This window comes from Salmo salar, chromosome ssa16, assembly GCF_905237065.1.
Source record: "Salmo salar chromosome ssa16, Ssal_v3.1, whole genome shotgun sequence".
Lineage (NCBI taxonomy): Eukaryota > Metazoa > Chordata > Actinopteri > Salmoniformes > Salmonidae > Salmo > Salmo salar.
In genome coordinates this window covers 3984377-4009966 of record NC_059457.1, presented here as the reverse complement: position 1 = coordinate 4009966, position 25590 = coordinate 3984377, and the positions used below count along the sequence as shown (strand labels likewise).

The 25590-nt window shown below is 45.0% G+C and overlaps 1 protein-coding gene across 4 annotated transcripts in view; it reads left to right on the top strand.

The window, feature by feature from the left end:
* Positions 1–25477, top strand: part of LOC106573057 (cyclin-dependent kinase 17) — a 63708-nt gene extending 38231 nt beyond the window's left edge. For 3 of the 4 annotated variants that reach the window (XM_014147710.2, XM_014147707.2, XM_014147709.2), the window contains 12 exons: positions 17262–17387; positions 18412–18468; positions 19498–19707; positions 20084–20146; positions 20481–20604; positions 20879–20999; positions 21323–21420; positions 21956–22061; positions 22800–22842; positions 23242–23332; positions 23644–23721; positions 23949–25477. In XM_014147710.2, coding sequence (XP_014003185.2) covers positions 17262–17387; positions 18412–18468; positions 19498–19707; positions 20084–20146; positions 20481–20604; positions 20879–20999; positions 21323–21420; positions 21956–22061; positions 22800–22842; positions 23242–23332; positions 23644–23721; positions 23949–23986 — 1155 coding nt within the window. In that variant the 3' untranslated portion in view covers positions 23987–25477. The remainder of the gene's footprint in view (positions 1–17261; positions 17388–18411; positions 18469–19497; positions 19708–20083; positions 20147–20480; positions 20605–20878; positions 21000–21322; positions 21421–21955; positions 22062–22799; positions 22843–23241; positions 23333–23643; positions 23722–23948) is intronic. The other variant, XM_014147708.2, reaches the window with a different exon arrangement.
* Positions 25478–25590: the final 113 nt, after the last annotated feature.

The following is a 25590-nucleotide window of genomic DNA, read 5'->3' as shown; positions in this document are numbered from 1 at the left end:
GAAAGTTCTCAGAACATTTGTTAGGTTGCAGCAAATGTTCTCATAACACAAAAACTGTCCAGTCATGCTGATGATTAAACAATGTTTGTAAACCTTTAAAGAACAAATTAAATGTGTTCTAGGAACGTTCTTGCAACGTCAGGTGAATGTTTTATACAAACATTTTATAATCATCAGCACGACTGGACAGTTTTTGTATTATGAGTACATTTGCCGTGACCTAACGAATGTTCTGGGATCTTTTACAAAACCAATTATGGTTTGCTGGGACACCACACATATGTCCTCATATCCCTCATGAAGCTATCCATGTGACAGACAGACCAGACTATTACTGTTTATCATCAAACTATCCAGATGTTCTCAGCTTAACATGGGGTGGTTTCAAGTCTTCCTATTGCATGTGGATGTTTGGCTTTGAAAAACATTAGACTATAAAGTGCGTATGCTGAGGGATATCCGCAAGGAAAAGAGATTGGTGATTTTCCAGCCAAGTACATAGCAACAAGACCTGCCTTGGGAACAAACAAAAAACTGAAGAGAAAAATCAATGGGCATTCACACAACATCAAAAGCCTCTGGTGATTATTCTCATGACGTCAACACATGATGTATTGGCTTTCATACTGTAGCATATTGACAGAGAGCACATCTATTCTCTATTGATTTACTGTATGCATACAAAGAGGTTTGAGCCAGGACTAGACACTGGGTAATCAAATCTTCCCATCTCTGCTCAGTTTGGCACTCGTCATGAACAGCTACAGCGGTATACACATTCACACAGCAAGTCTTATTCTTAAACTGGGCTCGTTGATGGAACAGCTGATTAATAACTGAGCTTGTGGTCGGATGTTTATGGGTGTGTGTGTGCGTGCGTGCAGGTGGGTGTATGTGTGGAAGGGGAGAGGTGTGTATATTAGAGGTCGACCGATTATGATTTTTCGATGCCAATTATTGGAGGACCAAAAAAAGCCGATAACGATAATTTTTCAATTATTATATATATTTTTTTCATGTATATATTTTTGTAATAATGACAATTACAACAATACTGAATGAACAATGAACACTTATTTTAACTTAATATAATACATAAATAAAATCTATTTAGTCTCAAATAAATAATGAAACATGCTCAATTTGGTTTAAATGATGCAAAAACACAGTAAAAGTGCAATATGTGCCATGTAAAAAAGCTAACGTTTAAGTTCCTTGCTCAGAACATGAGAACATATGAAAGCTGGTGGTTCAATATTCCCAGTTCTTCAATATTCCCAGTAAAGAAGTTTTAGGTTGTAGTTATTATAGGAATTATGACGCGTCGACTATTCCTCTCTATACCATTTGTATTTCATATACCTTTGACTATTGGATGTTCTATTAGGCACTTTAGTATTGCCAGCCTAATCTCAGGAGTTGATAGGCTTGATGTCATAAACAGCACTGTGATTCAAGCATTGCTAAGAGCTGCTGGAAAACGCAGTAAAGTGCTGTTTGAATGCTTAAGAGCCTGCTGCTGCCTACCACCGCCCAGTCAGACTGTTCTATCAAATATCAAATCATAGACTTAATTATAATAAAATAAACACAGAAATACGAGCCTTTGGTCATTAATATGGAAAATCTAGAAACTATCATTTCGAAAACAAAACGTTTATTCTTTCAGTGAAATACGGAACTGTTCCGTATTTTATCGAACGGGTGGCATCCCTAAGTCTAAATATTGCTTTTACATTGCACAACCTTCAATGTTATGTCATAATTATGTAAAATTCTGGCAAATTAGTTCGCAACGAGCCAGCCGGCCCAAACTGTTGCATATACACTGACTCTGCGTGCACTGAACGCAAGAGAAGTGACACAATTTCCCTAGTTAATATTGCCTGCTAACATGAATTTCTTTCAACTAAATATGCAGGTTTAAAAATTATATACTTCTGTGTATTGATTTTAAGAAAGGCATTGATGTTTATGGTTATGTACATTCGTGCAACGATTGTGCTTTTTTCACGAATGCACTTTTGTTAAATCATCACCCATTTGGCGAAGTAGGCTGTGATTCGATGATAAATTAACAGGCACCGCATCGATTATATGCAACGCAGGACAAGCTAGTTAACCTAGTAATATCATCAACCATGTTTAGTTAAGTAGTGATTATGTGAAGATGTATTGTTTTTTATAAGATAAGTTTAATGCTAGCTAGCAACTTACCTTGGCTCATTGCTGCACTCGCGTAACTGGTGGTCAGCCTGCCACGCAGTTTCCTCGTGGAATGCAATGTAATCGGCCGATTACCAGTTGTTATGAAAACTTGAAATCAGCCCTTATTAATTGGATGAGCTATACACCTTCTCCGCCTGCTTCGAGGAAAACAACATCCGTGGCCAACGTGAGTAAGTCATTTAAGTGTGTTTACCCTAGCAAGACTTCCAGCCCAGACGGCATTCCAAGCCGCGTCCTCAGAGCATGTGCAGACCAGCTGGTCCTGACTGTTTACGGACATATTCAATCTCTCCATATCCCAGTCTGTTGTCCCCACTAGCTTCAAGATGTCCACCATTGTTCATATACCCAGAAAAGCGAAAGTAACTGAACTAAATGACTATCGCCCCATAGCACTCACCTTAACTAGAGGTTGGTGTAGTACCATATCACCTCCACCTTACGACACCCTAGACCCACTACAATTCGCATATTGCCCCAACAGATCCACGGACAACGCAATCGACATTGTTTATCGACATTGTCCACGGACAACGCAATTGACACACTTCCCTATCCCACCTGGATAAGAGAAAATACCTATGAATGCTGTTCATGGACTACAGCTCAGCCTTCAACACAGTAGTGCCCTCCAAGCTCATCAATAAGATCAGGGCCCTGGGTCTGAACCCCGCCCTGTGCAACTGGGTCCTGGACTTCCTGACGGGCCGACCCCAAGTGGTGAAGGTAGGCAACAACACCTCCACCATACTGATCCTCAACATAGTGGCCCCACAGGTGTGCATGCTCAGCCCCCTCCTGTACTCCCTGTTTGTGGCCAAGCACGTCTCCAACTCAATCATCATGTTTTCGGATGACAGAGGCCTGATTGGTGGTAGGCCTGATTACCAACAACGATGAGACCGCCTACATGGAGGAGGTGAGAACACTGGCGGAGTGGTGCCAGGAAAATAACTTCTCACTCAACACAACAAAGGTGCTGATCGTGGACTACAGAAGACCGCAGAGAGAGCACGCCCCCATTCACATGGACGGGGCCGCAGTGGAGAGGGTCAAAAGCTTCAAGTTGCTTGTCGTGCACATCAGTGACAACCTGAAATGGTCCCTTCACACAGAAAGTGAGGTGAAGAAGGCACATCAGACTGTTAAACAGTCACCACTAGCCGGCCTCTGCCCAATACCCTGCCCTGAACCTTAGACACTGTTCTACCACCCGGTACTCTACCCTGCACTTTAGAGACTCCTGGCCTATGTACATAGAACACTGATCACTTAAATAATGTTTACATACTGTTTCACCCACTGTTGAGACTTCTAGCTCACTCAGGAAAAGAGAAAAAAAAATAGATAAATAGATAAAAGAGAAGCAAATGGGTCTGATGTGTTCAATTAAATGGGGAACGAGTGATTTCTTTAAGTTTCTTAGATGCTCAGATATGTTACGTTGTTCGGCGCACTCTGCTGGTTTCTGGTAGCGGTGGTGATAGCGGTGGTTTGGTTCGGTGATCCATGGTGGAGTGCCGCATTATGTTGCGTTTGTGAGTGTGTAAATCCTTTGGACGAGGCATGTGGTGGCATGGGTTCTGTGTCCTGTGACAGCGTCCATAGCAACCTGTGACGGCAGAGTCACTGTGCGCATGCTCCTCTGGCGCTGGGCATTCTGGGTGATGTAGTCGGTGCTGTTTTAAGCCAGATTTGCCACATCTTTGATGGTGTTGCAGGCTGTTTGATTTTCATTATTTACATTATTATTATATTACTTGAATAATATATTAGATGTTAATAATATATTGTCATTATTTGTTTGTTGTATTTCAGGTTTATTACCTGTGGTCATTTGATTTAAAATAAAATTAAGGACAAAACACGAGTCATGACATTGTGTGCTTCCTGGTGAGCCTTTTCGGAGGGCTAAATAATGAAAAATCCGAACAGTCATAAACCACGGTTCTCCTTTACATGGATAATGCAAGGGCTAGAACATTCGTCACGAGACTAACTTCTGATAAGCAAACAGTCCACCCATAAAGCTGTCTGCTCATCTGTTGACTTACTAGGCAAATCATTAATGAGTGAAAGCCAAGAATAAGGATAGAGTCTACAGTTAAAGGACTACTTAAACCCAGTTGGCAGAAAACACTTGAGCTTGAGTTAAACGCTAGAAAAGTTGGCAAGATGGCAGCATCAGAGGAGGAGCTGGAGAGGCTAAAACAGAAGCGGTCAGCAGCCCAGACTGCGTTCACTAGAAGAGCCAATTACTTCACCTCCAGAGCTAGTGCACTGGGGGAAAGTGAAATGAGAAGTGAGTGGAGGAACTTTAAAGTGGATCACTCCAGAGTCAGAGATGCAGGGTTTGAGTATGCCACGGCCCTGAGAGAAGTGGACGATGATGAAGCCAAAAAGAAGGAGGAAAACATTGATGGAAAAACAGCAGAATGTGACTGTAAGTTTGATGAAACTGAACAAATCATCCTGATCAGCTTCTGGACAAGGTTCGCTGAGGCAGAAATTACCACCCTCACTGAAGAGGCTGGATCAGCCATGGACCAGGCCGAGGACACCGATCACCACCATATGACCAGGAGGGAATGTGAATTGATTCATAGGAACCTGGAACGGGAGGTCAAAAACTTTGAACGAGGATTGGATGAGTGGAAAGATTTGATCCCTCGGTCCAAGGCAAGAGAGTCAAAGGACCAGATCCGGAAGTTGAAGAAAAGGCGTGAAAAACTGTGGGATGAGTGGGCATGGAAAGGCGGTTCTCAATCCGACGACGAAGAGAAACTGGGAAAAGTGAAAATTGTGGAGCAGGAGGAGCCAGTTGGGACTTACAACTACAGGCCCCAGATCAGCCTAGAACGTGCACGCTTGCCCATGTTTGCTGGTAATATGAGGGATTACTACCGCTGGAAAGCTGAATGGGAGGACTTGCAACGTCTGGGAAACCCTCATGGATTGGAAAATGTGAGAAAATTCCATCTCTTGGGAAGCCTAGATGAAAAAGTCAAGAGGGACCTCGTATTGTCCAGCTGTGGATCCGCCAACGACGTGTTCATGCTCCTGGACAACAAGTATGGAAATAAGCCAAAAATAGTGCTGCTGATTGCACAAGAAGTGCAAGGACTTTGCCCCATCAAAGGAAACCATCCGAGGAAGACAATCGAACTGATTCAAGCCGTGGAGAGAGCTCTTCGTGACCTACAAGTCTTAGGGGAGGAAGATGCTGTAAAGAACCGAGTGGTTGTGCAGTCGATTGAAAGTAAGCTTCCTGACTCCCTGAAAGAAAAGTGGTTAACACACAAAAATGACCCTGGAAGCGGGTTTTCACCACGCAACCACTTTGACTGTCTACTAAAATACTTGAAGAAGCAGGAGGACATTCTCGAGGAGCTAGACCAGCTACAGCCTAGCCCGGCGGACAATACTGAGGTCGAGCGAAAAGAAAAAGGAAAGGAGGGCATTCACCAGAGCCACATCAGGAAACACCCTAAAGGGCGCTCAACCAAGCTCATGCATCACATGTGGAGACAACGAGCATGGAGGTAGGCTGTTCGCCTGCAAGGTCTTCAAGAAGCTCAATCTGACAGGCAAGAAGGCTCAGCTTAGGAGAGCAGGACAATGCTTTAAGTGCTTGCGCCTTCATGGTGACGATGGCGGCTGCACACAAAAGTATCTATGCTCAAAGGATGACTGTCAAAAAGAGGGCTCTTCAGACCACAATTACTTGCTCTGTCCAAAGTCACAGATCAAGAAGAAAGAGGAAAAGAGCGGAGGGCAGAGCGATGCAAAATTGGGGAAAAGGGGGCTTGGACTAACCAACAAACAGGAGGAGCTCCTTGCCAAACTTTCTCCAGAGCTGCGAGCAGAGTTCAAAGAAGCCTTTTCAAATAAGATCACGACAAAAGTGTGTGCTAGCATTGGTTGTGAGCCAAAAGAGTGCCCTGTCATAATGATGCTGTTGGATGTGACGACAAACTCTGGCCAGCTAGTCGGTACGTTGATTGATCTCGCTTCAGATACTAATTATATCTCTAATAAAGCAGTAGAGCGTCTCAAGCTAAATGGTGAGAACATTAAGTTGATGGTCCAAGGTGTTGGAGGGATGGAGAAAACCATTACTACCATGAAGTATACCCTGAGGCTGAGAGTAAAAACTCCCAGAGGTACAATAGCAGAGCACAAACTCCTCTGTTATGGCTTGGAAGATGTTGCGAAGGTGAACCAAGCTGTCACGCCACAGCAACTGCAGAAGTTCTTTCCAAATGTTCAACTCAAGGACTTGGTCCGGCCCAAAAAGATCGACCTGTTGATTAGCCACAGAGAGGGTCGCCTTGTCCCACAGCCAGTCAGAGTAGTTGGAGACCTCGTCCTCTGGGATGGTCCCCTTGGGAAGGCTGTTGGTGGAACGCATGCTGACCTCTTTGAAGTGATAGACCTAGCAGTGCACAGGTCTGAAATGCATTTCGCTAGGTCAATGAGAACAGCTTCAAGGGCATACAAAGAGATTCTCGTGAAGACGGGAGGACCCAGTGGAGTTTCGGTGGAAGAAGACGCAATCCTCCGAAACACTGGAACTACCAACAAAGAAGTTTTTGAATGGTTCAAGTGGGACAGTATTGGCGCCGCCTGTGATCCTCAGTGTGGTGGCTGCAGATGCGGTAGGTGCCCCCCTGGAGGCAAGGAAATGACCCTAGGAGAGGAAAGAGACTTGGAGAAAATAAAGGAATGTCTGACCTACGTGCAAGCTGACAAGCACAGCGAATCCCCTCACTGGGACGCAGCTTACCCGTGGAAAGGAGACCCCACAACGCTACCTGACAATCGACGTGCATTGGAAGCAACCTTTTTAACCTGTTATGGCTAGGGGGCAGTATTTTCACGGCTGGATAAAAAACGTACCCGATTTAATCTGGTTACTACTCCTGCCCAGTAACTAGAATATGCATATAATTATTGGCTTTGGATAGAAAACACTCCAAAGTTTCTAAAACTGTTTGAATGGTGTCTGTGAGTATAACAGAACTCAAATGGCAGGTCAAAACCTGAGAGATTCCTTTACAGGAAGTGGCCTGTCTGACCATTTCTTGAACTTCTTTGCCATCTCTATCTTTTACAAAGGATCTCTGCTCTAACGTGCCACTTCCTACGTCTTCCATGGCCGCTCAGAGCCCGGGAAAAAACAGAATGTCGTCATCCCAGCCCCAGGCTGAAACACATTATCGCCTTTCTCAAGTGGCAGATCAAGGGACTGTGGGCTTAGGCGCGTGCCCTGGCCGCCCCCGTCTTTGTGATTTTTCCTCTGTTTGCCGAAAAGGAGATTCCCGGTCGGAATATTATGGCTTTTTTACGAGATAAATTGCATAAAAATAGATTTTAAACAGCGGTTGACATGCTTCGAAGTACGGTAATGGAATATTTAGAATTTTTTTGTCACGAATTGCGCCATGCGCGCGACCCTGATTTACCATTTCGGATAGTGTCTGGGACGCACGAACAAAACGCCGCTATTCGGATATAACGATGGATTATTTTGGACCAAACCAACATTTGTTATTGAAGTAGCAGTCCTGGGAGTGCATTCTGACGAAGACAACAAAAGGTAATCAAACTTTTATAATAGTAAATCTGATATTGGTGAGTGCTAAACTTGCCGGGTGTCTAAATAGCTAGCCTGTGATGCTGGGCTATGTACTTAGAATATTGCAAAATGTGCTTTCACCAAAAAGCTATTTTAAAATCGGACATATCGAGTGCATAGAGGAGTTCTGTATCTATAATTCTTAAAATAATTGTTATGCTTTTTGTGAACGTTTATCGTGAGTAATTTTGTAAATTGTTAGCAAATTCCCCGGAGGTTTGCGGGGGGTATGCTAGTTCTGAACGTCACATGCTAATGTAAAAAGCTGTTTTTTTATATAAATATGAACTTGATTGAACAAAACATGCATGTATTGTATAACATAATGTCCTAGGTGTGTCATCTGATGAAGATCATCAAAGGTTAGTGCTGCATTTAGCTGTCTTCTGGGTTTTTGTGACATTATATGCTAGCTTGAAAAATGGGTGTCTGATTATTTCTGGCTTGGTACTCTGCTGACATAATCTAATGTTTTGCTTTCGCTGTAAAGCCTTTTTGAAATCGGACAGTGTGGTTAGATAAAGGAGAGTCTTGTCTTTAAAATGCTGTGAAATAGTCATATGTTTGAAAAATTGAAGTTTTTGTATTTTTGAGGAATTTGTAATTCGCGCCACGCCTATCATTGGATATTGGAGCAGGTGTTCCGCTAGCGGAACGTCTAGATGTAAGAGGTTAAACACTGAGAAATGACTGGAGAGGGAGCCGGAATGGAAGGCTGCGTACAGAGAGCAAATCCACGATATGGTCTCAAGAGGGGCTGCCGTTAAAGTCACCCAGGAGGAAATCGATAGCTGGAAGGGACCTAAGTGGTATATCAGTCATTTAGTTGCTCCTAATCCTCACTCAACCACTACCCCTGTAAGAATTGTCTGGAACAGTAGCCAAGAATTCATGGGAATAATTTTAAATGACCTACTGTACAAGGGTCCTCATGTCCTAAATCAGATAATTAGGCGTGCTTCTGAGATTCAGAACGGGGTTGTACGCCGCCCTGGGCGATGTGAAAAAAATGTACAACTCTGTCTGGCTAGAAGACAAAGAAGTACACCTCCATCGATTCCTCTGGAGAGACAATCCTGAGGAGGTGATCGAAGTCTTTGCTGTCGTCAGGGTCAACATTGGCACTAAACCTGCTGGTTGTATCGCCCAGGTGGCAATGAGAGAAACAGCCAACCTGCCCCAGTTTGCAGCCATGGTTGAGGAGCGCAGAGTTGTGGTAGAAGATAGTTATGTGGATGACATCTTGACGTCCCACAATGACTTGCAGATACTGGAGAAAATCACCAAAGGAGTGGAAAAGATCTTAAAGGCTGGAGGCTTCTCCCTTAAGCCATGGGTCTTATCAGGCCAAAGTGGGAGGTCCACAACCACAACTGATGCCAGTATCAGTAAGACAACTGTGAGTGTGCCCAAAACGCTGGTGTTACCCAACCAGATGCGGGACGAAGAGAGCAAAGCACTTGGAGTCGGCTATGAACCAGAGACCTTCGTGTGATGACCTCTGTAAATTTCTCAAAGAAGAGAGGAAAGATGAGAACAGGAGTCGATTTGCGCGAAGAGGAAGTCAGAGGTAAAACTCCAAACCCATTGACCCGTCGGATGCTGCTAAGCCAGATCGCTGGATTCTACAACCCCATTGGTCTTGCCACACCCGCAAAGCAGAAAGGGGTTATGCTTGTGAGAGAAGCTTACCAAGAAGCGAGTATAAGCAGTCCAGTTAAGGACACTTGGGATGACCCACTCTCACCAAAACTACGGGAGGCTTCCATAAGACTCCTCGAAGAATATGTGAGACTTGCCCAGATCAGGTTCAAAAGAAGCCTCACACCAACTGGAGCCATAGGCCATCCAATGGGAGTCACGTTTTCAGATGGGAGTGAGGCTTCCTACGGCGTGGTGCTCTATCTCCGTTGGGAGACGCAGAAGGGGGTCATAGTGAGGCTGGTTGAGTCAAAAGCAAAGCTTACCCCTCTCAACCAGAAAGGAGACGTGATTAAGGCAGAGGTATGTGATGCTGTCTTTTCGATCCGCCTGAGAAAATACCTTGTAAAGCACTGCCGCATCAAGGTCGCACACTGGGTCCACTTCGTGGAAGCCAAACAATCCTGGGAGCAATTCACAAGGATAGCTATGGCTACCAAACTTTCTTCGCTAACCGCATCGGAGAGATCCAGAAGGCTGGACCAGTGGAAGACTGGAGGTGGATTGAGGGCAACCTGAACATAGCAGACATCATCACAAGGGGAGCAACTCCTGAGGAACTCGATGAAGGGTCAGAGTGGCAACAAGGCCCAGAGTTCCTGAGTTGGCCTGAGGCTGAGTGGCCTGTGAAGACGGCCAGTGAGTTAGTGACCAGCGTGGCTGATGACGTTAAAAGGTTGCAGAGAAGAGCGTTCTCAGCTGTAGTCACCAGGTCTCAGGCAGAAAAATTGTCAGGCCCCAGCAATACTGATGTTGGGGCAGACTTGCAAGACTCCGCACCGCGACCACAGATGAAAGACCAAGGTCCAACTCCAGCAGTAGAGAGGCCAAAGAGGAAGCCCTGGGGTGTAGCTCTAGTGCGCCTTGTCGGGCCCGAACGATTTAGTAGCTTGTCTAAATTGTGTGGAACAATCGCCTGGGTTCGAAGAGCGGCAGAATCCTGGTTGAGGACAAGCTACCAAGCCTCGAGCTCAGCAAACTGGGAGGTGAGGGGCCCCAGGCTGTCTGTGGGAGCGAGAACAGCGGCTTTCCAAGACCTAGCCCTTGCAGCCCAAGACGGCGTGAACTTTCAGGATACGACCTTAAACCGCCTTGTTGTGATGAAAGATGACAACAATGGACTCTTACTTTGTGGTGGTAGAGTCCAGTCTTGGAATGAAGACGGAACCGCAGTACCTTTAATCCCGTTCCGGTCGTGGCTGGGGGCCTTGCTTGCGAGGGAAGCTCACGAAGCGAATCATGAAGGGGTGGCTGCCACACTGCTGCACACTAAAAGAAAGGCCTGGGTTGTGCAAGGTCGGAGGACAGTGAAGAAGGTGGTCAACAGGTGCATCACTTGCAAGAAGCAAAGAGCCCGGCTGTGCCAGCAAGTGATGAGCGCTCTTCCTCAGGAACGTACCAGTAGAGCGAACCCATTTGAGTATACTACACTAGACCTCTTTGGACCCTTTGAAATGAGGGACGCTGTTAAGAAAAGAACCAAGAAAAAGGTCTGGGGAGTCATGTATTGCTGCATGACTTCCAGAGCCGTCCATGCTGATCTCATCGACGACCAGTCTTCTGAGAGCTTTCTTCAGGCCTACTCCCGGTTCACTGCTCTGAGGGGGCATCCCAAAAAGCTATGGTCAGACAGAGGCACAAACTTCTTGGGAGCCAGGCCTGCTCTGAGAGAGCTACACAAGCATCTGACCTGTTTGCAGAAGGCATCCGTTGAAGACAAGGCTGCCAGAAATAGCACAGAGTGGCAATGGGACTTTCATCCTGCAGACTCGCCACACAGGAATGGAGCAGCAGAGGCAGCTGTCAAGCTCCTTAAAAGAGCTCTTAACAGTCTTGGTGGAACAACTGGCTGCTACACCTGGGGGGAGTTCCAGACCCTTCTCTACTCTGCAGCCAACTTGACTAATGAGCGACCCATCGACGCCAGGGCACAGGAACAAGAGGACTCAGTGGAGTACTTGACCCCCAACTCCCTTATCCTGGGGCGCACCGGACAGGGAGGAGACATACACGGAATCGACATGGAAACCCGCTCTTGGTGCAGGCTGAGGGCTGTCCAGGCTGGAGTCGACAGGTTCTGGAAGAAATGGAGCGAACTGGCAGGACCAAACTTGTTCATAAGACACAAGTGGCACCGAGCAGAGAGAAGTATCAAGGTTGGAGACTTAGTCTGGATTGCGGACCAGCACGCTCTGAGGGGGCAGTTCTGGCTCGGCCGGGTTGCTACAACATATCCAGACGAGAAGGGGGTTGTCCGGGATGCGGACATAACAACCTGCATGGGTCTTCCTGCTCCCATGGTTCCCAGGGCCCGGAGAAAGGACTCTACCATGCACACGAAAATCATTCGCAGGGATGTGAGGAGGTTGGTGATCTTGATTCCTGCAGAAGACCAAGAGGAGGTAAGATAAGTCCTCGCCATGGGTACCCAAAGACTGTGACTCTGTGTTCTTTGCTTAGCTAGCGGGTAACCCTGGGAGGCAACTGAGTGCTTCGAGGGCAAACCTACACTCAGTAGGAGGAAAGGTGGTGGAGCCTACCTCCTTAGTTAATACATGTTTGTAAATGCCTACAAAAACTGGACTTTAGTTTGAAATTCTCACTGAGAGACTCAAGAGACTGTGCCCTCCTTGGATCTTCGATCAGTCGGCCAAGTGGGAGGTGTTGAGACTATATATATATATATATATATATATATATATAGATAAAAGATAAGCAAATGGGTCTTATGTGTTCAATTAAATGGGGAACGAGTGATTTCTTTAAGTTTCTTAGATGCTCAGATATGTTACGTTATGTGCGCATGCGCAGCTTCACTAGAGACATAAATTACAACACCTGGTAATCACTTGACCGTAGACAATCATCAGGAGCACACAGCCCGTTGGTATGTAACTGCGAACTATTCAGTCTAGCATTAATGTTTAAGTCACTTATATGTTTGTGCACTGAACGTTTACCTCACTGTGTCGGTGTTAGTTGGCCGGGAGTAACTTGTAGCTCGCTGGGTGCGGTAGCTCAGCGACCCAGATGCTATATAGCATTAGGCTATTATTATCAGCCATTTGCATTGTGCTGATTGTTCGGAGCACTCTGCTGGTTTCTGGTAGCGGTGGTGATAGCGGTGGTTTGGTTCGGTGATCCATGGTGGAGTGCCGCATTATGTTGCGTTTGTGAGTGTGTAAATCCTTTGGACGAGGGATGTGGTGGCATGGGTTCTGTGTCCTGTGACAGCGTCCATAGCAACCTGTGACGGCAGAGTCACTGTGCGCATGCTCCGCTGGCGCTGGGCATTCTGGGTGATGTAGTCGGTGCTGTTTTAAGCCAGATTTGTCACATCTTTGATGGTGTTGCAGGCTGTTTGATTTTCATTATTTTCATTATTATTATTATCTTACTTGAATAATATATTATATCTTAATAATATATTGTCATTATTTGTTTGTTGTATTTCAGGTTTATGACCTGTGGTCATTTGATTTAAAATAAAATTAAGGACAAAACACGAGTCATGACATTGTGTGCTTCCTGGTGAGCCTTTTCGGAGGGCTAAATAACGAAAACTCCGAACACCCACTTTATATGTGTATATACTGTACTCTAGTCATGGCTCATCCTATATAACTTATTTTGTTCTTTTTCTGAATTGTCCGTATTGTTTTATTTATTTTCTATTGCTAGGTATTACGGCACTGTTGGAACTAGAAACACAAGCATTTCTGATTTCTTGCAAACCTGTGTGAGCGACTAGAAAACTTTAATAAGATGCATTTATTAGATTTTATATCAAAATAGTGTAGTATGACAGTACAGAGCGAGAGTATTATCTGTCAATGTACTATATGACCGGTTTGAGTCTGGTTGTGCGGTGCGCTGGTTAAACTCTGAGACAGGGAAGCCACCGTATGTTCTTTACGACTTGCTGGGCCATCACCAGGGTGAGGTTCGAGGGGGAGCGTCTGATTGGATGTCCACTCCAACTGTGTTTATTGGTTGTTTTGACCACAGGACCTCTGGAGATCTGTCAGGGGCTCCCGTCACTGCATTCAAAATACCAAGGTTGGATTCCAAATGGCACCCTATTCCCTATAAAGTCCACTATATGGGCCCTGGTCAAAAGTGCTGCACAACATCGGGATTAGGGTGCCATTTGGGATGCAGGCCAAGTGTTCAGGCCATATTAAAAACAACCAAACCCCCCCAAAAAATGTTAAGCAGCTTATTTCATGGGGGCTACACTGTAACGTGAAACACCACAAACTCTACCACCTGTCTCTCCTGTCTGCCTCCTGTAGGTGATCCACAATAGATTAACTAGCTCCTGTCGTAATCTACTCACAGAGTCCTGCTTTTTGTGTGTTGGTTTGAGCCGTCCGATTGGCTCCCTTCAGGCAGCACAGCTTCAGCCCAGAGCACCACAACACATCACATGCCCTGGTGAGTGGCGAAAGTGTCATTAGGGAGAGCGAAAGGAGCTATACATAGTAGGAGCCGTTCTGTCCCACTGCTCCATCAATAGCAGATCCTTACAGTACACACTGCTGTGCTCCCTGGAGCCTATCACACAGCTCATACCAGCACGCCGGGGTGACGTTGCCTGTAAGGCACAGAGGAGAAGAATAGAATATATTATCCACCATACAAAATGTATAAAACATCATACACTAGTCTGAAATCCAGAAACTGTTTTGCTAACATTTCACTCCAAGGAGTGGCATGGAGTGGAATGATGACTTAAACAGACTGGTACCCAGGCTGATCATATACATCATCCACACTTAAAACACATAGCGTCCAAATGGCAGGAGGGGATTCCCTGTTCTCCGTGACTGAGCCTCCACCGTGTCTGTGGCAGAGTATGCGAGTGGAGCTGGAGCAGAGCGAGGAGCGTGCCCAATTTGACTGGGGCACAGAGCGAGATTCCCAAAGGCTGGAACGTTGGCCTTCTCGGCCGCTCCAATTTCGCTCCGATAGCACCCCAGTAGCGCTCACTTCACCAGCTCAGGGCGTGCCCAGTCCAGCATGCATTTCTAGTGTACTTGTGTGCTGCCAATAGCCCCTTGCTTTAACTACTGTCATGGAGTTCGCTAAATATTTTCATAAAGAAACTGATAACACACACACAGGTGCAAAATAAAGGATACCTACAAAGATGAGAACCAAGAGCCATTTCTTGTGATGTGACTAAAGAATGATTGTGAAATCTGAAAAGAAATCTGAAAAGACACATATCCCGAAAGCATAACGGAGGATTTACTACAGTCCACGCTACAGTACATGCACCTGCTAAAAGACAGGAACGAGGTGGGTAGATAATTAACTGTCTCATTAGAAACCAAAAATCTGATCTCTTAAAAGTTTCCTTCATGTTTGTTCTATTATCTATACAAAAGGCCATAATTGATTTTGGCCCAATAGGCCTGGCATATTCCAACTTTCATGGAGCTTTACGTGTTGATTGGGTTATTTTGCCTAAAAACCTTTATGGCTACATACAGTATATATATATTTTAAAAAAAGAACTCTGCATTCCTGCCCAGCCTGGCAAGAGTGGCATAAAGGGTGTTTAGCATCCCCAGTGGTTCTGCAAGTGCTGAGAGGGTATTCTCTGCTGCTGGCCTGATCTCCAGGCACCATCACATGAGCCTGAAACCCACAGACTCTGGCAAAACTCGTTTTTTTTATCTAAATGAATTCAAAGGCACTGTTTTGTTTAATTTGTATTTCATTCTAAGTAAGTCACAGCCTATATGCACAATTTATTTACTATAATGATTTCATAAAATAAAATGTTGCGCTTAATATCCCTGACTTCCTACCAGCCTACTCGCAAACGCTTCACAATGTATTTCTTTGTAGGCTAAAGCCTTGAAATAATTGAGATAATATAGCCTTCATAATTCATTTTCGTTCCTTAGTATCCCTGTCTGGCTCCTGACCTATTTAGAGTGTTTATATGCTGTTTAATATGACATGTAGCCTATTTGAATTTATGAACACTTCTTACATTCACCTTTTCATGTTTATTCAAATACTTTTCGTTCAAATCATATGGTTTGGTTTCAGTACTTCAAAACCAAATGGTAGGTCGAGGTAGTCACAACAATAGATGGGTGTTGGTTAAATTGTGATTTTAATAAATGGAGTGAATTTGGAGCAGCAGTTTTTTTCTTTTCTTCCTGTGACCGTGGAGCGGTTTTTAGCAGAGCTGTTGGAAAGGACTTTGAGCGCTGAGCGGGATTTCTTACCCAACTCCTGTAGTGCTAGACTAGGGAGGAAGCATGGCTGTTTTGGGATTACATCACTGCCTGGGATTACAGACTGTAATACGTTCCAGATGGGCACCGTTGTACAAGATTAGGACCGGCTGATTGGACGACTGGAGAGGGTGGGGGGTTCAGAGGTCAACACCCCCTCCCCCCAATATCGCCAATCCTGGCATTGGAGGGATCAAATTAGACCAATAGGATTCTGTCATTTAAACAAATAGAATGGCAGTCCAGGAATAGCAGCAATAACACTTACCTAAGGCATAACCATACTGATATTCTATTAACATATGGAGTATAAATCCACATCCTGCAAGTCACAACATACAACCAAAGGTCAGATGAGGTCATAGTCACGTTCAGTGAGACAAACACAAAGGGTCAAGTCAGTCAGTGTCTAAATAGTATATATAGGAGTCAATGCCAATAAATTGTAGATTATCTCAACACTAGGTTTATATGAGTCAACACTGGTCATTTGTTGAAAGTTCAGTATTTATAGTGTCGCGTACATGATGCAGTTGAATGTTTCCCGGTGTGACTTCGGTGTTGCTTCAGAAGGGGTGGGAGTGGATTTAACACAGCCAAAGATATTAACATTCAGTAATCTAACAAATAGAGGAATTGCATTATGGGAAGTTATCCAGGGTGGGTGGGTGGGTGTTTAGTCGTTTTTATATAACACGTCATCAGGCTCATGTTTTGGGACATGGCGCCTCTGGGGATAACATGATCCCATGTCTGTTACACAGCCTCAGGTGCCACCCTTCATGATGTACGTACACACACACACACACACACACACACACACACACACACACACACACACACACACACACACACACACACACACTACTACAGATTTTCCCAAACTCGGTCCTGGGCCCCCTTCTGGGTGCACGTTTTGGTTTTTGACCGAGCACTGCACAGCTGATTCAAATAACCAACTCATCATTAAGCTTTGATGATTTCAATTAGCTGTGTAGTGCCTAGGGCAAAAAGCAAAACGTGCACCCAGAGAGGGTCCCCAGGACCGGGTTTGGGAAACCCTGGGCTAATGGAGTCTAAAGTAGCTTGTTCATGGGGCTAGCAGCGGTTGTGTTGATCCAAGGGTCTCTTCCACCATTTAGTTTAGGGTTCACAGTATTTGTTTGGAGCTTGCTCTGTTTATCTAAGGTTTAACACTGTGTGTTCAAGATTTACACTAGCATGTTTACTCACTGTTTTACACCGTCTCTTTCTCTCTGGCTGTCTGTTGTTTTTTCTGTCCGTCTCTGTCGATCTCTCTCTCTCTCTCTCTCTCTCTCTCTGTCTCTCTCTCTCTCTCTCTCTCTCTCTCTCTCTCTCTCTCTGTCTCTCTCTCTCTCTGTCTCTGTCTCTCTCTCTCTCTCTGTCTCTCCCTGTCTCTCTCTTTGTGTGTGTAGGACCTGAACAAGCGTCTGTCCCTGCCTGCTGACATCCGTATCCCAGACGGTTGCCTGGAGAAGCTACAGCTGACGAGCCCCTCCTTTGACCAGCCCCTCAGCCGCCGCTCCCGAAGAGCATCACTGGTGGGAGACACACACACACACACACACACACACACACACACTGGGGAGATGGGAAGGATGGGGAAGATGGAGAGAAAGGAGAGACATATATATAATATATAAGCCCCTCCTTCGACCAGCCCCCGAGACGCCGCCTCTAGGAGAGAAACCGAGCGAAAGAGAGAGAGAAATAGACAGACAACATGTAGATGAAAACTGTGTGAGAGAAGACTGTTAGTCGGTCAGAGAAAAACAGATTGAGAGAGACTTTTTGGGGGGAGAGCGAAAGAAAGAGACCCAAGAGAGACTGACGATGAGAGAGGGCTCACACCTGGACTGTCTCCTCTACTCTGCCTGTTGTCATCTGTTTACATCTAGCCTCAGAGTGACCTGCGTCAGCACCGCTCCATAACTGTGCTCCATGTTAGTGTTTATGCTTCGGGCATCTGTCAGCGAGCACACTGCATAATTGTGTTCTGTGTGTGAGTGTATGTGTTAATGCTTTTGCCTCTGTCAGGATGAGAATAGAGGAACAGTACGGTTCTCTGTTCTGTTGAGCGAATCACATGCTTCCACTCACATGCACCAAACTGCCTCTCCTCTGCTCCCTCTCGTGCCATAAAGGCTAATGGTCCGTCCAGTGTTAGATGGAATTAGCCACAGTCAGTGGAGGAAGGGATCGGATGGAAACATATAGAGCACACACATGCACATACATGTGCAAGCACTCACTCACTCACTCACTCACTCACTCACTCACTCACTCACTCACTCACTCACGCTCTCTCTCTCGCACAACACACACACACACACACACACACACACACACACACACACACACACACACACACACACACACACACACACACACACAAACACACACACGTGAGGCCGTTAGAAGGATTTGTGAAGTGTGTGTGTGTGTGTGTGTGTGTGTGTGTGTGTGTGTGTGTGTGTGTGTGTGTGTGTGTGTGAACCCGTCACTGCTAACGAGGACATAAGCCTCGTTAATAATATTGTTTACTCCTCTCTTTTTCTCTCTTAGTCAGAAATTGGATTCGGCAAGCTGGAGACCTACATCAAACTGGACAAATTAGGAGAGGTGTGTGTGTGTGTGTGTGTGTCTATCTGTGTTTGTGTGTGTTTCCGCTCTTGTCTTCTCCCAAATCTCCCGCTATCTTAAAGGCCACACCTGCCAGTGTCCCATGGTCATTAATTAGACTTAGACACTCAGTCATTGCACCTTCACCTGGTCATTGAATTAATAGAGGCCTTGACCTCTACTCTTAGCTGAACATCAGTGTGTGAGGGGATCAGTTTGAGCAAAGCACAGAATTTCAATCGATCTCGATCACATAATGATTAGTTAAAGGGGCAATCTGCTGTGCTGCGTCCATTTTTGGACGTTTAAAATAATGATATAGACATTGATTCTAGGAAGAATATAACTTATAAATGCCTCATGAGCTCAGTTCAGCTGTCGTACCCCATCAGAACCTAAAATATATGGTTGTTTTACTCCACTGTTCGTAAACATTGTAATTGTATTGTAAACCAACTCTGTATAGCAAAATAATAATAATTCAAATCATGGATGGTCAGTCTTTGCATTCATAACTCTGTCTATGAATTTGAGTGGCTACATTTTGCCAGCCCCGTCCCTCACCTTTTTTCCAGAATAGTTTATTGTTTGAACTGCACATTTCCCCTTTAATGAGGATGCAAGGTGATTAGTAGAGCCGTAATTCTGCGCAGTCCGAATGTCATATAGTTCATCTCAAACACGCACAATCGCTTGTCTGCCCAATTGGATCTGTTAGTTCTTTCATCCCTCTTTCCCTCTCACTCCCTTCCTCTCTCTCTCACTCACTGTCATCCTTCTCCCTCTCTGTCTCTCGAATCGCTCATCCCTCTTGTTTTATGGGGGCCGGCGTGTAATGTGGTGTTTAACCCTAACCCCTAAGTGAGGTCTCACTCAAAAGTTCAAGTTTCTCACCCATCTCTCTATCCCTCCCGCTCTCCCTCCAGGGGATGTGTGCTGACAGTGTTTAAGGGGGGAGTAAACTGATAGACAACCTCTCTCATCCCCCTCGCCCTCTCTCATCCCTCTCTCTCCCGTCTCTCCCTCCAGGGGACGTATGCTACAGTGTTTAAAGGAAGGAGTAAACTGACAGACAATCTGGTGGCTCTGAAGGAGATCAGACTGGAGCACGAGGAGGGAGCACCTTGCACTGCTATCAGAGAGGTGTCCTTACTGAAGGACCTGAAACACGCCAACATAGTGACCCTGCACGATATCATCCACACAGACAAGTCCCTGACGCTAGTCTTCGAGTACCTGGTGAGAACAACAACCTCTTTCTGACGCCTCATATCACTGAAGGTAGAATAGGATGTGACAGCACATGATAGTTTCAGGAACGGTACAGCCTGGTCAAATCAATCAAATCAAACGTTTTTTTCTCACATGCTTGGTAAACCACAGGTGTAGACTAACAGTGAAATGCTTACTTATGGGACCTTCTCGACAATGCTGAGAGAAAAAAAAAAATAAAGAATAGAAAGACGTGGAATAAATACACAATGAGTAACGATAACTTGGCTATACTCACAGGGTACCTGTACCCGAGTTGATGTGGAGGGTACGAGGGAATAGTGTTGTGGTGTTTCTGTGTCGCTGCTGTGTTCAGTGACTCATCTCGCCTTCTCTCCTGCAGGACAAGGACCTGAAGCAGTACATGGACGACTGTGGAAACATCCTGAGCATGCAGAACGTCAAGGTGAGTGTCTACAGTACACTACAGGCTGCCTGCCAAGGCCTCCCTGTCTCCACAGAGACCAGGCTCCTTCTGCAGTAGAAAACATCCTCACTCTGCTCTCTGCTGGTGACTAGCGCAATGTCAACTCAAAGAAATGAAATGTGTCACACCACAAATGGAAGTTCTCTCTCTGGAAAAATAAAGTTATTCTTATCTAATGGAGATTTTAGGGAAACTACTACACCCTTTTTCCCCACTCACATAGCTTAAGATAATAATACTTTTGCTGGTGTTCACACAGTTGCAAGTATCTGACTACCTTGAGAGAGCTGACGTCTTTGTTGTTTTGGCTCAGATATTCTTGTTCCAGATCTTGCGAGGGCTGGCGTACTGTCACAAACGGAAGGTTCTTCACAGAGATCTGAAGCCTCAGAACCTGCTCATCAACGACCGAGGAGAACTCAAACTGGCAGACTTCGGTGAGAGATCTGTTCTCATTCTGCCCTGGGTTCTAGGGGTTGAAAACGCTGGTTGTTCCTCAAATACGCTTTTCACACTATCGTGCTAACCTGAACTGTGCTGAGCTGGCTCGGATATTTTCTTTTCACATGATCTGGTGCCAGCAACTATGGTGGAGGCGGAACCAGGCCAGCGCAGTCCGGGTCAGCTTGGCTCAGTTTGGCATGATTGCTGACATTGAGTCCGATTCAGTAAAGTCTGACTGAAATGTCCCTCGTTGTTATTTTGTTCCAGGTCTGGCCCGGGCCAAGTCAGTCCCCACTAAGACGTACTCCAACGAGGTGGTGACGCTCTGGTACCGGCCTCCTGACGTTCTGCTGGGCTCCTCGGAGTACTCCACACAGATAGACATGTGGTGAGTGGGCTGAGGTGATCCAGAACCATGAGAGAACCAACATAGAACCACGAGCGTTGCTTGAGGGTTATAATGAGCCATGATCTTTTAATCTAATCTGAATGATATATGCAAAACTGAAAGCCATCTTGACCCCTATATCTATCACACTTTTGCCGGTCCATATGTTACCCCTGAATAATGAGAATAGCCATGCACCTCATTTACAGTGAAGGGCAGGAAAAGTGAAGTGAAAGGGGGGGGTGTATAGTCTCCCCTAATAAAGACAGGTATTGACTTGTTTTACATCTATTTGAACCCTAACCTAATCCATCTGACCCCAGGGGTGTGGGGTGCATATTCTATGAGATGTCTGCCGGGAGGCCTCTGTTCCCTGGTTCTACTGTGGAGGACGAACTGCATCTCATCTTTAGACTGCTGGGTGAGTGCTGCCATCTGGTGGCAGGAACGCAATACGACATGCTACGATTAAATCGATTTGCTCTCTGCTCTCTCTTACATATGTCATTGAATTATTAATCATTATTAATCATTTTAGTTTGCTTGTATATGTCACAGCACCACACATACAATTGTCTTTGGAAAAGTAGTTCATAGGCAGTCATTTATGGTTAAAGCTCCAATGCAGCTGTTTTTATCTCAATATCAAATCATTTATGGGTAACAATTAAGCACCGCACTGTGATTGTTTAATTTAGCTAGGACTGTCTTGGACTGGTCTGAGTGAGGAGAGGAAAACAGAAAATTAGCTGTTGATGGCAAAGAGGTTTCAGGCTGTCTTTTCAAACAGCTCTTACACTAAAAGGGCATTATCATAATTCTCACAATTTCACAGTATTATTCCAACCTCATAGTGTTGGAATGTATATAAAGCACAGGGAAATCATGTTTTTGACTGCACTGGGTCTTTAAGCTCTCCTGTATGTCTGAAAATCTTCTCCCCCCCCCTGAAACAGGCACACCTACAGAGGACAGCTGGCCTGGGATCTCTTCCATGGATGAGTTCAAGTCCTACAAGTTCCCCAAGTACAAGACACAGCCCCTTATCAACCATGCGCCCAGGTACATAGGGCTGCCTGCCTGGGGTTGGAGCTGAGGGGGTTAATATGAATCAATATGGTCCTAACAACATCCACTGATGTTCTCAAATTGTCATCAATGCATGACGACGTGAACATTTGACTTGAATCTAAGTTAGGATTTCACCCCTTATCAGACACCTTTTCCAAAGCGATTTCCCCAGATTCCCACAAACAAGTAGCTACACCAGATGTCTCTTGTCAGCTCTTTTCCCAAAGTAAATGGCTTATGTGTAAAAATCCAGGTGTTTCTTTTTTTAGTGAAGTACCTTGGCCGTTTTGCTTTCAAAAAAGGATTTTGTAAGAGAAAGGTTTTCTAAAAGTGTGTGTGTTTGCTGTGCTTTTGTGCTGGGCTGGTTTCTGTGTGTGTGCGCTTCACTTCCTGTGAAGTAAATCCTGTGGAATAGTCGACTCTGCTTCCTTCCTATAGTTTGCTACACCACCATGAGTCACTCCCACTGATCTAACACCCCTCCCTCTGTTCTCTACCTCCCCCCCACTCTCTCTGTGAATCTCTCTGTCTCTGCCTCTCTTTCCCTCCCACCGTCTATCTCTCTCTGTTTCTCTCTCTCCTATCCATCTGTTCTCTCCCTTGACTCTTCCCCCTCTGTATTTCTCTCTCTCTCTCCCTGTTTCTCTCTGCCTCTGTCTGTCTTGTCTTGTCTTGTCTTGTCTGGTCTGGTCTGGTCTGGTCTTGTCTTGTCTGGTCCTCTGTTCTCAGGTTGGACACTGACGGCATCGACCTGCTGCTTTCATTTCTAAAAGTGAGTTCCAACGGATAAAAACACATTAACTCAATGAATTAACAATCATCCGAAGCGCTGCACCACTGTTCCAACATTTGTATCTGAAAAACAGCAACATGTTGTTGTTACATTGGGACAATGTACTTGCACAAAACTGATAGAATTGTAAGGGAAAACTTAGTGAAAATATGGTCTATAGTAACTTCACCAGAAGGCAGATGTGTACAGTACCTTATTTAATTCATATTACTTACTATTTAGCTTCCTGTAGGCAGGAGTTGATTTGCAGAGTGGTGATGTTTGTCTGTCACAAGTTCTCCAATAGAGGGACACACACACACACACACACACACACACACACACACACACACACACACACACACACACTGTTAAGTTTCTCTGTCGTTGCTTTTCCAGTACGAGTCCAAGAAGCGGATGTCTGCAGACGAGTCAATGAGACAGCCCTACTTCAGGAGCCTGGGGACGCACGCATACACACTGCCAGAGAGTGAGTGATGAGATGGAAGCAGGGCTGGAGACTTGGCAGGCTCTGCTTACCGTTCTAGTGATATTAGTCCGCAGTCTGCACACTCAAGTAGTCAGCTGCAACTGTGTAACAAAGCTCTGAGTGTTCTAAATATGGAAATCTAATTGTTCTGGCTATGGTAATGCTGTTCTGCGGGGTGTGGGTTCCTTATCTTTTTTCCTTTTCTCTCTTTTGTGTGTGTGTGTGTGTGTGTGTGTGTGTGTGTGTGTGTGTGTGTGTGTGTGTGTGTGTGTGTGTGTGTGTGTGTGTGTGTGTGTGTGTGTGTGTGCCAGGCATATCCCTATTTACGCTGAAGGAGGTCCAACTGCAGAGAGATCCTGGCTATAGGAACTCTAACTATCCCGAGTCAGGTGAGTGGAGTCCCCCAGGGATCAATATTAATACTTATTATGTTTTCCATTTTTCAAAAACAAAAGACAATTACAAATATTTAAATAGACATTAATACCCTGAAAAGGGTGTTTATTTATTATCACCTAATAGTCTTCATTTACCTAGTGGTTTATGATAAAAATCCAAACCACAATAGTCCCCTTAAAATTATTAATTTGTGCTTTGCTTTTGTTTATTCCCTCAGGCAACGGCAAGAACAGAAGGCAGAGCATGGTCTTCTAGGTTCCTGTTCAACAGCTAACTGTATAGTCATACAGTCAGAGATAGTTCAGTCCCAGAGACGGTTTGGCCCCTGGGGTTTTGGCCCAGTGAAACTGGCCCAATAAAAGAGACGTTTATACATTTATATTTATTGGGGAAGAGAGAATTTGCTGCTAAAAATCCAACTACTGTCTAGAAGATTCTAACTGGCTCAGTCACTTTAAAAAAACATGCAATGTGTATAGATTTTTCATTATTTTGAAGTGGTGTTTTGTTCTTTTTGTGGTTTTGTCATCATTCATTTCTATTATTTCCACCTCATAAGTGTGAGTGTCAGACAGACCCCGACCGACCCTGACCGACCGACATCTTCGCTGTTGCAGTCTGACCTTTTTGGATTTTCTCTTATCCGTTGACGTGCATGGTGATGTATTCAAACATCATCCGTATTTCTGGACCTTTCATTTCACAAGATACTGTTGAGGCCAGTTCAGCCCTGACCATATCCACCTGCTGTCAACCTGAAATACTGTACCTCCATTTTGATAGAAGATATGGAAGCAGTGGTTGGCTTGGTGAAAACAGGTTCACATAGTTGTTAGTGGGTATAAACAATGTAGAACTGGAGCTTCCACCATACTGTATTTTTGAATTTACAGTAAATCTATCAATATGACCTGATAATCTAATACCCTGCACAACGTGACTACAGTGTACAGTAGGCGACCTGGAACACGTCTATTACCACCGCATGATGACAACTCTTCTCTCTATTGCACCAAACTTCATGTGTCTGCCATGAAGGGTGTGTGAGCGGAGCTGAAATCCCACTGTACTGTCCAACCACTGTCATCCATCCATCCATTCCGACCCTCCTTCAACCATCTGTAAAATGGTTCCTTATTTTGGGTTGCTTTCATCATAATTGTGTTGCATGCATGCTCTGTATGGGAAAAGAAGCACACATACAGTCACTGAACTTCTCGGTTGTTTCCGAAATAGCATCCTACTCCTTATATAGTGCACTTCTTTTGACCAGAGCCTATGGGCTTCTAGTCAAAGGTAGTAGAGTATCGGGTGCTATTAGTACTAGTCCACGGCCCATATTTATGAAGCATCTCAGAGTAGGAGTGCTGATCTAGGATCAGTTATACCTTTTATGATCATAATGAATAAGACTCTGGGTACTCGGCTCTGCGCGCTCCAGCGGCTCGGAGAAGAGACTATGAATAACGTTACATGGACTGGGAGGACCTGATCCTAGATCAGCACTCCTACTCGGAGACGCTTTATGAACACAGGCCCAGTTTTCCTAGTGAATACAGTACTGACTTTGCATACGGTCTACTTAACAGTGTTACCTGTTACCTTTTATGATACTATTACCTTAAGTTTATTTGTGGATCATTGTTATTATGGGTGTGGCATATTGTTGGGATGCCCTCCTTTTATTTGAGATAGATTTCTTTTTTTTTTTCAGAGAAAATACAATTAAACGGAAGATGAAAAATACTTCTACTTCTGATGTGTTACTTCTGTTCCTCTAGTTAGCCTCTATCACAGACAGACAGACAGACAGACAGACAGACAGACAGACAGACAGACAGACAGACAGACAGACAGAC